This window comes from Talpa occidentalis, unplaced genomic scaffold (genome assembly GCF_014898055.3).
Source record: "Talpa occidentalis isolate TD23 unplaced genomic scaffold, MPIMG_talOcc4v2.1 talOcc4.2, whole genome shotgun sequence".
Lineage (NCBI taxonomy): Eukaryota > Metazoa > Chordata > Mammalia > Eulipotyphla > Talpidae > Talpa > Talpa occidentalis.
Window position 1 is genome coordinate 74,810,812 of NW_023602073.1, and position 12,506 is coordinate 74,823,317.

General features: G+C 34.7%; 1 protein-coding gene across 1 annotated transcript in view; it reads right to left on the minus strand.

Annotated features, from left to right (window-relative positions):
* Nucleotides 1–9,371: 9,371 nt before the first annotated feature.
* Nucleotides 9,372–12,506, minus strand: part of BMP5 (bone morphogenetic protein 5) — a 108,896-nt gene continuing 105,761 nt past the window's right edge. Inside the window, exon 7 of the mRNA XM_037520922.1 lies at nucleotides 9,372–9,609. Within this exon, the coding sequence (XP_037376819.1) occupies nucleotides 9,460–9,609 (150 nt within the window). The 3' untranslated portion in view covers nucleotides 9,372–9,459. The remainder of the gene's footprint in view (nucleotides 9,610–12,506) is intronic.

The window sequence follows — 12,506 nt, forward strand, 5'->3', positions numbered from 1 at the left end:
CCCGCCCCTTTGCACCTGCGCACTTTGGGTGGTGTCTGCACAAACTCTTCCCTGACGTTCTAGAAGAGCAGGTGAAGCTCATCAGGAAGATTGGCTCCAGCTGCTCAAGCTCCACAGGCGGCTGGACTCCAGACTAGGCTGGAATAGTATCTCTTCAAAAGGCATGATTAGCAGTCACTACATCCAGATAGAGGCCTTGGAGGGGCCTCTGTGAAGTCCCTCTAGTTCAGGCGCATGTGCCGGAGGTTTTCTCTCCCTCCACCCTGGAGCCATAGTCGAAGAACAAATGGAAACAAAACAAAAACATTTTTTGTTGTTGCAGTAACACCCTAAATTTGTTCCTGCCTATTTACATTTATGCTTCTACATGGACTCTGCCCTTGGTCCTATGACTTGCTTTGACTTATGGGACAATAGCAGTTGTGCTACAAGACCCTATAAAAGGGTTTGCATATCAGGCGGTGCTTTCCAACTTCTAGGAATCTTTTGACCACTGATTGTCCTGCTAGAGACTTGTGACCTAACCAGCCCTATCACTTCTAGTTTATAACTAGAAGTGCAATACCCTGCACGAGTGCCAGACCTGTAAACGAGGAAATGGCCGACAGTAGAGCTACAGCAGATGCATAAACTGATTGCAGTTTCAGAAATGAGGCCAAGCAAGATGAGTAGAAAAATAATATCTGAGTCTGGTCCAATTGCTGATGCACAGAATTGTGAGCTAAAACCATTGTAGTAAGAAGATGTGGAGATATCCTTTTACACAACAGAAGCTGATACACAATGTATATATACAATTTTAAAAAATATTAAATTTAGCCATTTTACTACCAATTATACTAGGAAAATAGCATTACAAATAGCCCCGGGGACTACTTGGCGGCTCAAGGGGTTAAGTCTCAGCACTATGAAGCTGACCCACATGGCAGAGCAGACATCTCTTGTGCCCTACCTCCCATCCCCTCGGCCTCTCACCCCCTGCACCTCTGCCCTACACCGCGACTCTTGTATAAATAAATAAATAAATAAATAAATAAATAAATAAATACATCTTTAAAAAATAGCACCATCATCAGTTTTGGGGGAATGGCCATTATCTTGAATTCTGAATTTTTTTTCATTATTTGTTACTCTTTAAAACATATACAAACAAGTATTTGCCTAAAAATGTATTGTTTAATTTTATTTTGCGATGTATAAAAGTTATATCATACTGTGTATAATCTTCCACAATGTACTTGGTTTTTTCAGCATTGTAAGACTTGGTAAAATGGCAGCTAATTAATTTTCACAGTTATATAATGTGATAAACTTGTTGATTTTCTGTAGATGAACATTTGTGTCCTGTCCAGGATTTGGTTGTAAGATACATGATTATTATTTGTTAACATGAACAATTTTGGTTTTTTTTTTGTTTTTAATATTTTATTTTATATAATTTTTAAATCATTTTTCATCTTTGTACAATGTATGCATTTTCATTTTGGTTATATTCCCCATACAATTGCACCCCCCCCCTTATTTTGATTCTAGTTCTTCCTCTTCCCGCCCCTCCCTAATCCCCCCCCCTCAGTGTGTCTCTGGTTTATAGTTGCTTCTTGATTTTGATTATTACTTTGCATTGATTAGTCCTTTTCCTGGTCTCTTATTTAGGTTTTCTAAATTCCTGCTATGAGTGAGACCATCCGGTATTTTTCTTTTTCTTTCTGACTTATAACATGAACAATTTTTGTCATGAACCTTTGTGTATTATTTCTTAGTTCAGCTCTCCTGAAGTGTTCCCAAGAGGTGGACTATTACTTACAGAATTATGTTAAATGGTTATATATAAGTAAATATGTAAATGTTAAGATTGTATACTAAATTATTCTATCAATTTGTACTTTCAACAGTATAATAGTCCATATTCTCTCCAACAATCAATATTAAATTGGGGGGAAACTATTTGCCAATCTGGTGTGAAATATTATCTCATTGTAGTCTTTATTTGCCTTTTCATTATTGTGAAATTAAACATTGTTTTTGTATTATTTGGCCATAACCCTCTCCTTTTTTGGGATAAGCCTATTCAAATTTTACTCATTTTTCTATTGGGCTACTCCTATATCTTGTACTTATGTATAGGTTTGTTTCTATCTCCTTATAGTTAGCATGTGTCTCACATAAAATTAGTAAATAGTAACTCAGTCTTTGTCAAGGTAAGTTACATTCTTTTTGGATAACAGAGAATAACATGTTAATTTATACAACTTTTTGACAAATATTATGACAATTTTTTCTTCATTTTCTTCTTCACAGACAACTTAGAATAAACTGTTTGGTATACTTATTTTAAAACATTGTGCATTTGTCCTTTTGGTCTAATTGTTTGGTGCTTGCCACATCCTTGTGAAGAGATGCTTGAAAGGAAAAGTGAAAAAACAGACTTTTTTAAAATGTTCATTTTAGTTATACATGCAACAAACTTGGCTAAGCTCTTCTAAATCAACTCCCACAACCTCATCTAGGATACAGCACTCCCTGAGAGAGCAGTTAAAAACTCTGACTAATAAAACAGATAAAATGCAGAGCATAGTTAAAAGACTTCTTCAGGCTGTTGAGGCAAACCTTTAAAGAGCAATCAGCATAGATAAATAAATTTAAAATCATCCATCTATCTTGTCTTTAATTAATATTAACACATGATGCATGATTTTGCCTAATGATAAATAAAATATCTTAGCCCTATAATAATATTGTTCACCTTCAGAAGAGTTACACTGTTACAACATCCAGAAAATTTGGGACTAACATCTTTGTTGTTGGCTTGTGATGTAAATTCTTGTAAATATAGTATATGCTGTTTTTTTTTTTTTTTTTTAAGAAAACTCTGTTACTAAATAAAAACTAAAGCAAAGATGTTTCAGTTTTAAAAACAGAAAATAGCTGTCATCTCAGCCCAAAATGCATGTGGGTGAGCCAAGGATATTTTAAGAATATACAAAGGAACTTACTTTTGAAAGATTCGCAGGAGGAAAGTAACTTGTCAATGCTGAGAGATAGTGATGACCAAAAATCGACATTTCTATGAAGATTTTTTTCACAATCTTTTCTTGGACAACCATTTTAATATTCAGCAATATTTCAGAGTTGCTTTCTTTAGGTCCCTCCTGAGCTTTTTATGCTACCATTAAACTTCTTTTTTCAATCTTATCACAGAAATAGAGTTGGTGGATATAATGTATTACTTTTTGTTTTTTATTAAGAACTCACATTCATAGAACATTTATGTCAATGACATTTTATACAAATGTCAGATATTTAACTTCATTCACATTTTTTCTCACTGCTATTTTTACTTTCCCAAAGTTCCTTGGACTATTTTAATTTTACAGCAAGCATTATTATAATAAAATTATATGAAGATGCTTTAATAAGCTAATACCTGAACAGTATTTTCTGCAAATCTTACAGGGAGTCCATTGTCCTTATGCAATAAACAGAGATAATCTGATCCGTAAAGTCCTATTTCAGACAGGAGCAAAACTAAGTTGATTGTCTTCATGCAATTCCTTGTTTTCCATAGGCAGACCCGGACATGATTAAGCTGTGGTAATAAAAGCTAGAGAAGGATTCTCGTTTACTACTTGAACCCTGTATCTGCAGTGGTGATCATATCAATTACACGGCTTTAAATGCCATCATATGTTAATGACTTTCAGATTTACATCCCTGGCCAGGATCTTTCCTGTAATCTTAGGGTTCATATTTCTAACCACTTTCTGAATGTATCACTCAGAATATAGCATGTTCGAAATTAAACTCTCAACTCCTTGTAGTAATCTCTCTGGTCTTAAGCTGAAACTCAATAAATAATTCCTCCTTCTTTCCATTTATTAAGGCCATATTAATGGGAATAATCATTCACATACTTTTTTCAAACATCCCATCAGCACTCTACTTTTGAAATATTTCCAAATTCTAATGACTTTTCAGAATTTCTACAGTCCCCACACTAGTCACCATATTCTCTAACACAAGATTATTGCAATATCCCCTCAATTATCATCTCTGTTTCTGCTTTTGCTCTCCCACCCAGTACTTTCCTCACAATGGCCAATATTTTTTAAAATAGACAAATCTTAACCTCTTTATTAAAAAAATTCTGATGCTTTCCATCTCAGAGTAAAATTTCGCCAAAATTCTTAACTTTTAAGACCCTACAGTATCTCACCCGTTATCAGCCTGAACTCATAGTCTTCCACTCTCCCCAGTGCTTACTACCATGGTCACATTGGTTTGACAATGTCTCACAAATGCCAGCCACATTTTTTAAATTGCCACTACCAGATGAATCATTTTTTCTGCCTCTATGTTCAATTCTATATCACCACTACATGAATGAGATAACCCTTTCTAATATGGGGGCCTTTTTCTTCCTCCTGTATACTAGGTGTGCTTTAGATTGTGCCCTTTGCATATCCAGATTAGAATGTCCTAAATATGAAAGATTCTTAGAGACATTCATTATAAAATAAGGAATTTATTCCCCTCACTATGTCAATTTTAACAGTATCCCTATTACATCCACTGCTTATCTTCTAATAAAATAATAAAGCTACTTTCTATTCATTTCCAAATAATTTACAGAACTTTGAGAATAGTTCTATGATATTTTCAAGGAATTAACAAATAATTGAATATGATAGGACTTCATCATAGAACACACAAGGAGAATAAGATTTTCCAAATAACAATTGTAGCTAGCATAATGTGAAGCCTGTCTCAGAAGCAAGAGAGCTTCAGTAGTTTATTAGAGGATTAAGCACATCTGGCTTGGTGTATTTGGTCTTTCTGAAGGAAATAGCAAATGAGAAGGGCCTCAGGGAATCAGTAGAGTATCAGCAAGAAAAATTTAGAGAGGGCATTCCTGGCAAACGGAAAAACTGGTATCAAGGCCAGCAAGCTGCATTAGTGTATTGGGGATACAGAAAGTTATTTAATGTATTTTCACTTAATAATAGTCGTAGGAGGTAATTGTGAGATGAGATTCATTGCACCCATATAGACTTTATTTCTTTCCCTAAGTAGTACACCTAGGACAGGGTTACTAACATCAACAAGCATTCTCTAGTACAATTTTGTGGACTCCCATGTTTACCACTTTCTTGCTCATAATTTTTGTATATATTTAGCCTTTTGGGGATAATTTTCTTTCTTCCAGAGGTAAAACCTTTACCAATGGCTCTGCTATTGATGGCAAATTTTCATTTGCCAAAAAATATTTTTATTTTGCATTAAATTTTGAAGTAGTTTTGCTGAATAAGAATTTCAAATAACTTATTTTTCTTGAGAAATTTTCATATAGTACTTAATTACCTTTTGACTGATTTCCAAGTTGAGAAGTCAACTTTGATGGAGAGGTCAGTTGTTACTCCAAAAAGCTCTCCATTTAAGTGGAATACTAAACAGATGCTAGAAATGCCTTTGATTCCCATGTATTTTAAGTTCTAATAGACTTTTTCAACACTTTATCTGTCTTATCACTGCCGCTGGATAATTTCTTCATATATATCTTCCAGCTCTTTACTTTTCTCTTCAGTGACATCTAAGTCATTACTGAAGACATTTAATAAAGTTTGAATTACAGTTTCCTCCCAGAAATTCTAGTGGTTTAAATATTTGATATTCATGTTTTTATACTTTGTCCTTGAAAACACATAAAATATACTTTTTTATATAAGTATGGGTGTAAATGTGATTTGTTGAAGAGAGTAGAAATATATGAAGAATCTTATTGGCCATGTGACTCGAAGATTAGAATTATTCTTTTTTTTTCTATAGCTAGAAAATGAAAGCATTCCAGCTTTTTAAGTTGGTTCTAAATTATTTCAATACTTACTAGTAGCCTGGTAAAGAATCACTCCTCATACCCCACTAACCCATCAACTTAAGTCCTTTTCCCAGACTGGCTGAGTCTTAGGCTGCTCATACAGTTTCACCTCTCTGATCCTTCTGTTTTTAAGCAGCAAATTTGAGGCTATAGCTGATCTCCTCATTTTCTCCCCATTTGGGATGTACATGGACTTTTTAGAATTGATTTAAGGCTACCTGCCTCCATGAAGTTGAAACTAATAAGCAAAGATTAAGGTGCATGCTTTAAATTTCTCAAATTTCTTTGAAAATTTTAAAGCCTATACATGATTTAGTTTATATGGTCTTTGACATTCCTATCTTTCAAACAAGCTTTAACAAACATTACAAGACTTTGAAGTAACTTCTGTAGAAACTTTGCTCTTTTTAAATTTCTAATTTGGATGTAGTGTCATTTTTCTGCCTAAATATGAGTAAATACAGGCATTGATAGCCACTTTTCCTACTTTCTCTGGAGTTAAGATTTTAAACAAATTTGATAAAATACAGATGCATAGGTTCATACTTACTTAGCAATGTATCTGCTTTATCAGCAAAGGCATCTTCACTTCTAACTTTTAAAAGTTCCAGACAAAAAAAAAAAAGGAGAGAGAAGAAAAACCTGCAAAAGAGAAAGCAGTAAAGCAAGTAATCTGAGATGGAGACTGGATGATTGATTGAGCATCTGACTGAATGGTTCTGAGACAGTTACGTATGTTTGGGAATGAGGATTTCTTATGTCTTGAATGGAACTGCAGCATAAGCTAATTACTCACTCTAAATGTCTTGGGATATGATATTTGCCAGACTGTATAGTAGCCAGTAGACTCTGGCTCAGATTTGATGATGGTGATACAGGGATTATAAAATGACAGTTCTTTAGTTGAGAAAAATATAATTTTGGATTTTCTTTGTTGTATTTTATTTTTTTTCAAGTCAATGTAGACTATTTACAATTGCTGTAGTTTTATTTTTTTTTTAATTTATATTTATTTATTTATTTAGATTTATTTATTTATTTATACAAGCACTGGGTACAGTCAGAAGTGCGGGAGGGTGAGAGAATTCACCAGAGCCAGAGCGGGGAGCAGAACAGGCAGAAGGACCGAGGTACACTGCTGAGGGGAGCAGCGGGCGGCAGAAGAGGTCTGCGCACCATGTGGGACCCTCCTCTGGTGGCTGGGGAGCAGCCGGGGATCGAACCGGCACCGCAGAGGCCACGGGCAGCTTCGCAACCCAGCGCTCAACCGCTGCGCCACCGGGGAGGCCCAATTGCTGTAGTTTTAAATAACTTTCGTATTTGTATACATGTCTTTCTATTTCAAAAAGGATTAGGACCCATTTATAAAACAAAATACATATAAAGAATAATTAAAAACAAACACAAATCAAAAAATCTAATTCATACTTAGTTAAAATGACCTGAGTAACTGAACCTCATGAAAATAGGCCAAATTTTTCTGATTTCTGGTAATAAAAAGCTAGAGCATTGCTAAAATAATACCAATAATTAACTACAGTGGTAATATTGAGAATATAATAGAACATATAAACATACAGGTACTTATCATTTGAGAAAATGAAAACACTAATATCAATCAACTCTTTTCTTAAAAGAGAACAAGATATTTTCCCATCCTAATCATTTTTTTTTACTTTAAAGATTTCTTTATTACTTGAATAGATTAAGAACTTATTTGTGAAAAAAAATTATTTTTGGATTGCTGCTTTGCCCTTTTAATAGAAACTTACATATCCACAACACAAAAACTAGTTTTGGCAATCAAAAACAACATAAAGAATCACGTAACCCACAAACATTTTACATGTGATATTCTTTATGACATTCTTATAGCTTGTAACCCTTAAATAAAGGACCAAATCAAGAAGCACAGTAGAAACTAGCATCACAAGTTTAATATATTTTAATATATAGAAATACATTTAAACAGCACATTTAAAGAATAATATAATAGACTTCCATTTCTTACTCTTACAATGGTACACCATTAATTCAAAAATATATTACTTAATGTACCCCCCAATATAATTATCAAATTTTCTTCAAGATAAACTGTATTTTAAAACAACATTGCAATATACCTGAATTACAAACCCATAACATTTTTAAGCTATTTCTGATATGTTAACAGGATGATTAATAAATGATATTTTATGAATATTTTAGATAATTGTAAAAAAAAAAAAAAAGCCTAACTGTGGAGCCACCATAAATAGCAAGTTATTCAACTAAATGTCATTCTTCAAAAAGTCAGTGTGTGTTGAAAAAAAAATAAAGCTAAAGCAAGCCTTAGAAGGCAGAGAGAGAAAATAAATTAATTTCAGAGGAAAGAACACACATGCACATACACACAACAGGACCTTCCCATTTGGAATTATTTGTGCTTGGAGGAAGGTTTACAAAATCCCCTTACAAAATAAGGTTTTCATTGAGCTCGTTCTCAAAGATATGAAAAATGGATTTCAGCTGTTCTTTCGAAATGGCAATTCTGTCATAGCCATTCTGGGATTTTTGGTAATTTCCTCCAGTTTAGTTTCAGTGCTTTTACCCTAAATAAAATCCCTTGCATCACATCAATCAGCAAACTCAGTTATAAAGTAGAGCGAAAGAAAATGGCTCTGTCGGCATCTTTGCTCCAGTATATTTTATGCATGCAGTTGTACTCTTGTCTATGGGGAGGGAAGTGGAGCACATGTAAATGTTTCTTTATTTTGGATTGTTTTTAAATCTGAAAAAAAATCTGCAGCAGTAGTGTTCTAGATAATAGGCAGACATAATTTACTTGAGGTAAGAAGGTTGTACTACAATTTTGTAGTGTTAACTTGGAAAGTTATGGACACAGGCTCAAGTCTGTCTCCATAGAATTCCTGAAGCTTTGAGCTCTTTGCAAAATCTACAAGCCACAAGCCAAGAAGGAACATGCTCCTACAGTTACACCAATTCTGTTAAAGCAAACAGTTATAACAATGATGTGCAATCTTTCAGTTTCTATGTTCTGCCTACCGTCTATTTATTCAAATCCAGTTCAACATTTCACTTTATCTAATGAAGCAGAAACTCTACAAGAAAAAATGTGTTTATCCAAGCTTTTTTGTTAGGGTTATTATTTCTTTAAGTTTTATTTCTAAATAAATATCCTATCATAGTTTTCATTGGCACAACATACCCAAATGCATTCCGTTTCGTTCAACAGAATTTAACAGTCACAGGAGTTCTAATTTCAGAAAATTATATAAAAATTATACATGAAAAAAAATTGAAACACAATTGAATTGGACTTTACATATTCCATTGACAGTTTAACGGGGCTATCTAATTATTGTATGATATAGTGACCTATGAAATAGATTTTATTGACAAGGCATCCACGAAAGAGAATATATACCTTTAAATAAATAAATGTGGCTATATACATGATATTGTACATAAAGAGATGAAAAGAGCCAGACTAATTTAAAAGTTCCCCTTTTGTCTGAAAGTATACTTTTTATTGAAGTCATAAACCTTAATACAGATCTTTTCCTTATTGCCATTATTATTTAATATTAGTGGCAGCCACATGAGCGCACTACCATATTTCTGTATTTTTTCAAAATGACATTGGAGCTGTCATCAAAGTATAGCACAGAGATGGCATTTAATTTGGTTGGAGCACAACAAGGCTTTGGGACATGGTCAGGAAACATCAGATGAACCTGGGAAAGAAAAACATGGTTTGCATTTTTAACAAATAAGTAGACATTTTGTCTGCAGTTTTAAAATAATATGCTTGTTTTATCACTCACAATCAGGTACACCCTTAAGCTACCACTTTCTCTTGTTTGTTAAGTAGGATGGCTAGGGTGGGAGGACCAGGCTGGTGGCGAAGGATGTATTCTTGGGCATTCACATCTAAAATCAGCCCAGCAGTCTAATTATGTGTTGGGGCCTTGAAAAATATTCTACCAAGTAAGGAAAATTCACTCCATGGAATATTCAGTGGAAATTTTCCCCGGGGGGAAAAGTACATGGCAACTAACATTGGTTAAAATAACTATTTCTATTTACTTCATGAGAAATACAGACGTTAAAAATGCAAATCAATGGAGCTGCATGATTGGACCGTAGAATGATTTGGATCTAAGAACTTTTAAAGGATAATTAAATAATAAATGGTAAAAGATATACAAACTCTTAATTTTCCATGGTAAAGACAGTATAAAAATTATAGCAAAATTAACTCCAGGTATAATGCAATGATTTCAACTCCTCCCTAAGGAATGCTATCCCTATTGGCAGGAGCTTAATATCCTTTTTCATTCTTTCTCCCCTAGACAAATGCACATAAGCAGGCTAAGCTAAATCAGAAGGAAGGAGCCTACATATTTTGTAAACTGAATATTCATCTCCCCCTAAAACCTGAAAAGGTGGTTATACATGCAAAATGAAATGCTTAAGTCAAGGGCTTACACTCATTTTGATCAGCCTGGCAGTCTGCCTACAATTTGCAATAACTGAGCAAGGAGCCAGAATACAGCTTCCCTTTTCCCACCCACCTATCCTGGCCCTTTCCCCAAAGGAGTTTATGGGAAGTCCCACTGATGAGTCCCGGGGGACCTACAAAAAGCAAATACAGCACTTAGAGTTTTGGCTGCACAACGTCCTGGCTGAAATGATATAGGAGCCCTGCTTGTGGACAGAAACAGCAGGAAAAATGAGGTGATCTGACATGGACTTGAAATTTCCTAAGACCTCACAAAACCAAAAGTTGGATAGTTACTACAAATTTCAGATGCAGCTTGTGTCCCTCATCAGCTTTATCTTCCATAACCCACACACACATGATTGATCACCCTGTTTCAATGACCTTGGCAGCATCACGAAGCAGTTGCTCTGAAAAAAAATGGATTGTTCTTGAATGGTTTCTCAAACATATTAGTCACAAACATGCTTTCCTTTAGCAACAAACATGCCTGTCTTTTTGTTTCATGTCTTTCACGGAACATATGTAGAGAGTGCACAATGCCAGTGGGGAAAAACAATCAGACTTCCCATGTGCATTGCAAGTTTTGCAATGACTTAAGTCCAACATCCCAGAACAGTGAGGGAAAGAGGATTCTTGTTCCAAGTCCATGTCAGATTTTTTAAAAAAATGTTTATCTTTCAATATTGTCTTGTAGACTATAGTCCTAAAACTAAAAATATGTAATTACATATGTGAAAGAAAAAAAGAGAAATGGGAAAAATGGGACAATGTGACAATTATTTTTTTGCAATAATTAAGCACTGTTTAGCCTGATAGGTTAGATATATATCAAAGAAAGCAAGAGTCTGCCATCTGGGTTATTGAAATGACAGTAAAATTAGGCAAAGAATTTGCTGAGAAGTTAGTGGTATTCTATACAACCCCAAAATGTCTGTAGCTGAATGTTCCTCTATGACCCTACAAAGAGACTGTGGTCATGCTTGTCCCTTCACGGCATGAAACAGCACATGTCTCTGTATGTAATAAACTTTCAAGTCAAAGTGAATTCTTGAAAACAAGGATAGAAAGCTAAATGTTATAGAAATTCTTTTCGCCAGCAAAGACACCAGCAGAACATCAAATTATTCAAATATTCAATCAATTTATACACCATTCCTTATTTAGTAGGAAACTGGGATATTCCTTTGACTTTTAAAGTTTTAATTAATTGTTGGGGGCGGGAAGTAACCTTTTTAGAGACAACTTCTCACAAATTTAGTCGTTGCTCTTTTTGTTAGTTATAAACCAACCTCACAAAGATTTTTTCCCCCCCTAATAACTCCTGTGCTGCTGCCATCCACCAAATAACTCTACTCCCATGATTAAGACTTAATCTGAAATAATGTGGTCTTTTCCTTCTCTCCTAGTTACAGATAGCTAAAATGTTCATATTAATCTCAAAAGTAGTTAGGAATTATATCACCCAGTTACTGCACCTCTTAGGAACTTCTCACTTAGTCTTCCAAAGCTTGTGCCTCTGCTACATCAATAAGTCACATAACACGAGGCAGGTATATCAGACTCTCAAGAGGTTTCATGAGCTCATTAGACTTACAGCACCATTTAAGATCCACAAAATCAACACTTCATTATCTTTTTCATAAAAGCAAGCCTAGTTAGGGGCCTCCCTGGTGGCGCAAGGGGTTAAGCATCATCACTATGAAGCTGTCCGCAGCCTCTAAAGAAGAGTTTGATCCCCAGCCAGGGAGCTAAACCACATGGCGCAACAGACCTCTTCTATCTCGCCCGTTGCTCCCCTCAGCAGTGTATTTTGGTCAGTCTGCCTGTTCTGCTCCCCACTCTGTCTCTGGTGAATCCTCTCATCCCTCACACCTCTGTCCTGCATCCCAGTTCTCGTATGCATAAATAAATAAATCTTAAAAAAAAAAGGCTAGTTATTAGAGATTAAATCACTGTTAAATTCTTAAGAGTGAAGGGAAGAAATGATGATTAATTCCCTGAAAGATTATCAAAAGAAAGATGTCAAGAAATAGAAATGTATCTTCAATTCATTCTACATTGAAGAACATTCATAATACCAATGTTATGGAACATTCTTAAATAATTAGAGTAAAAGTGCCTGGATGA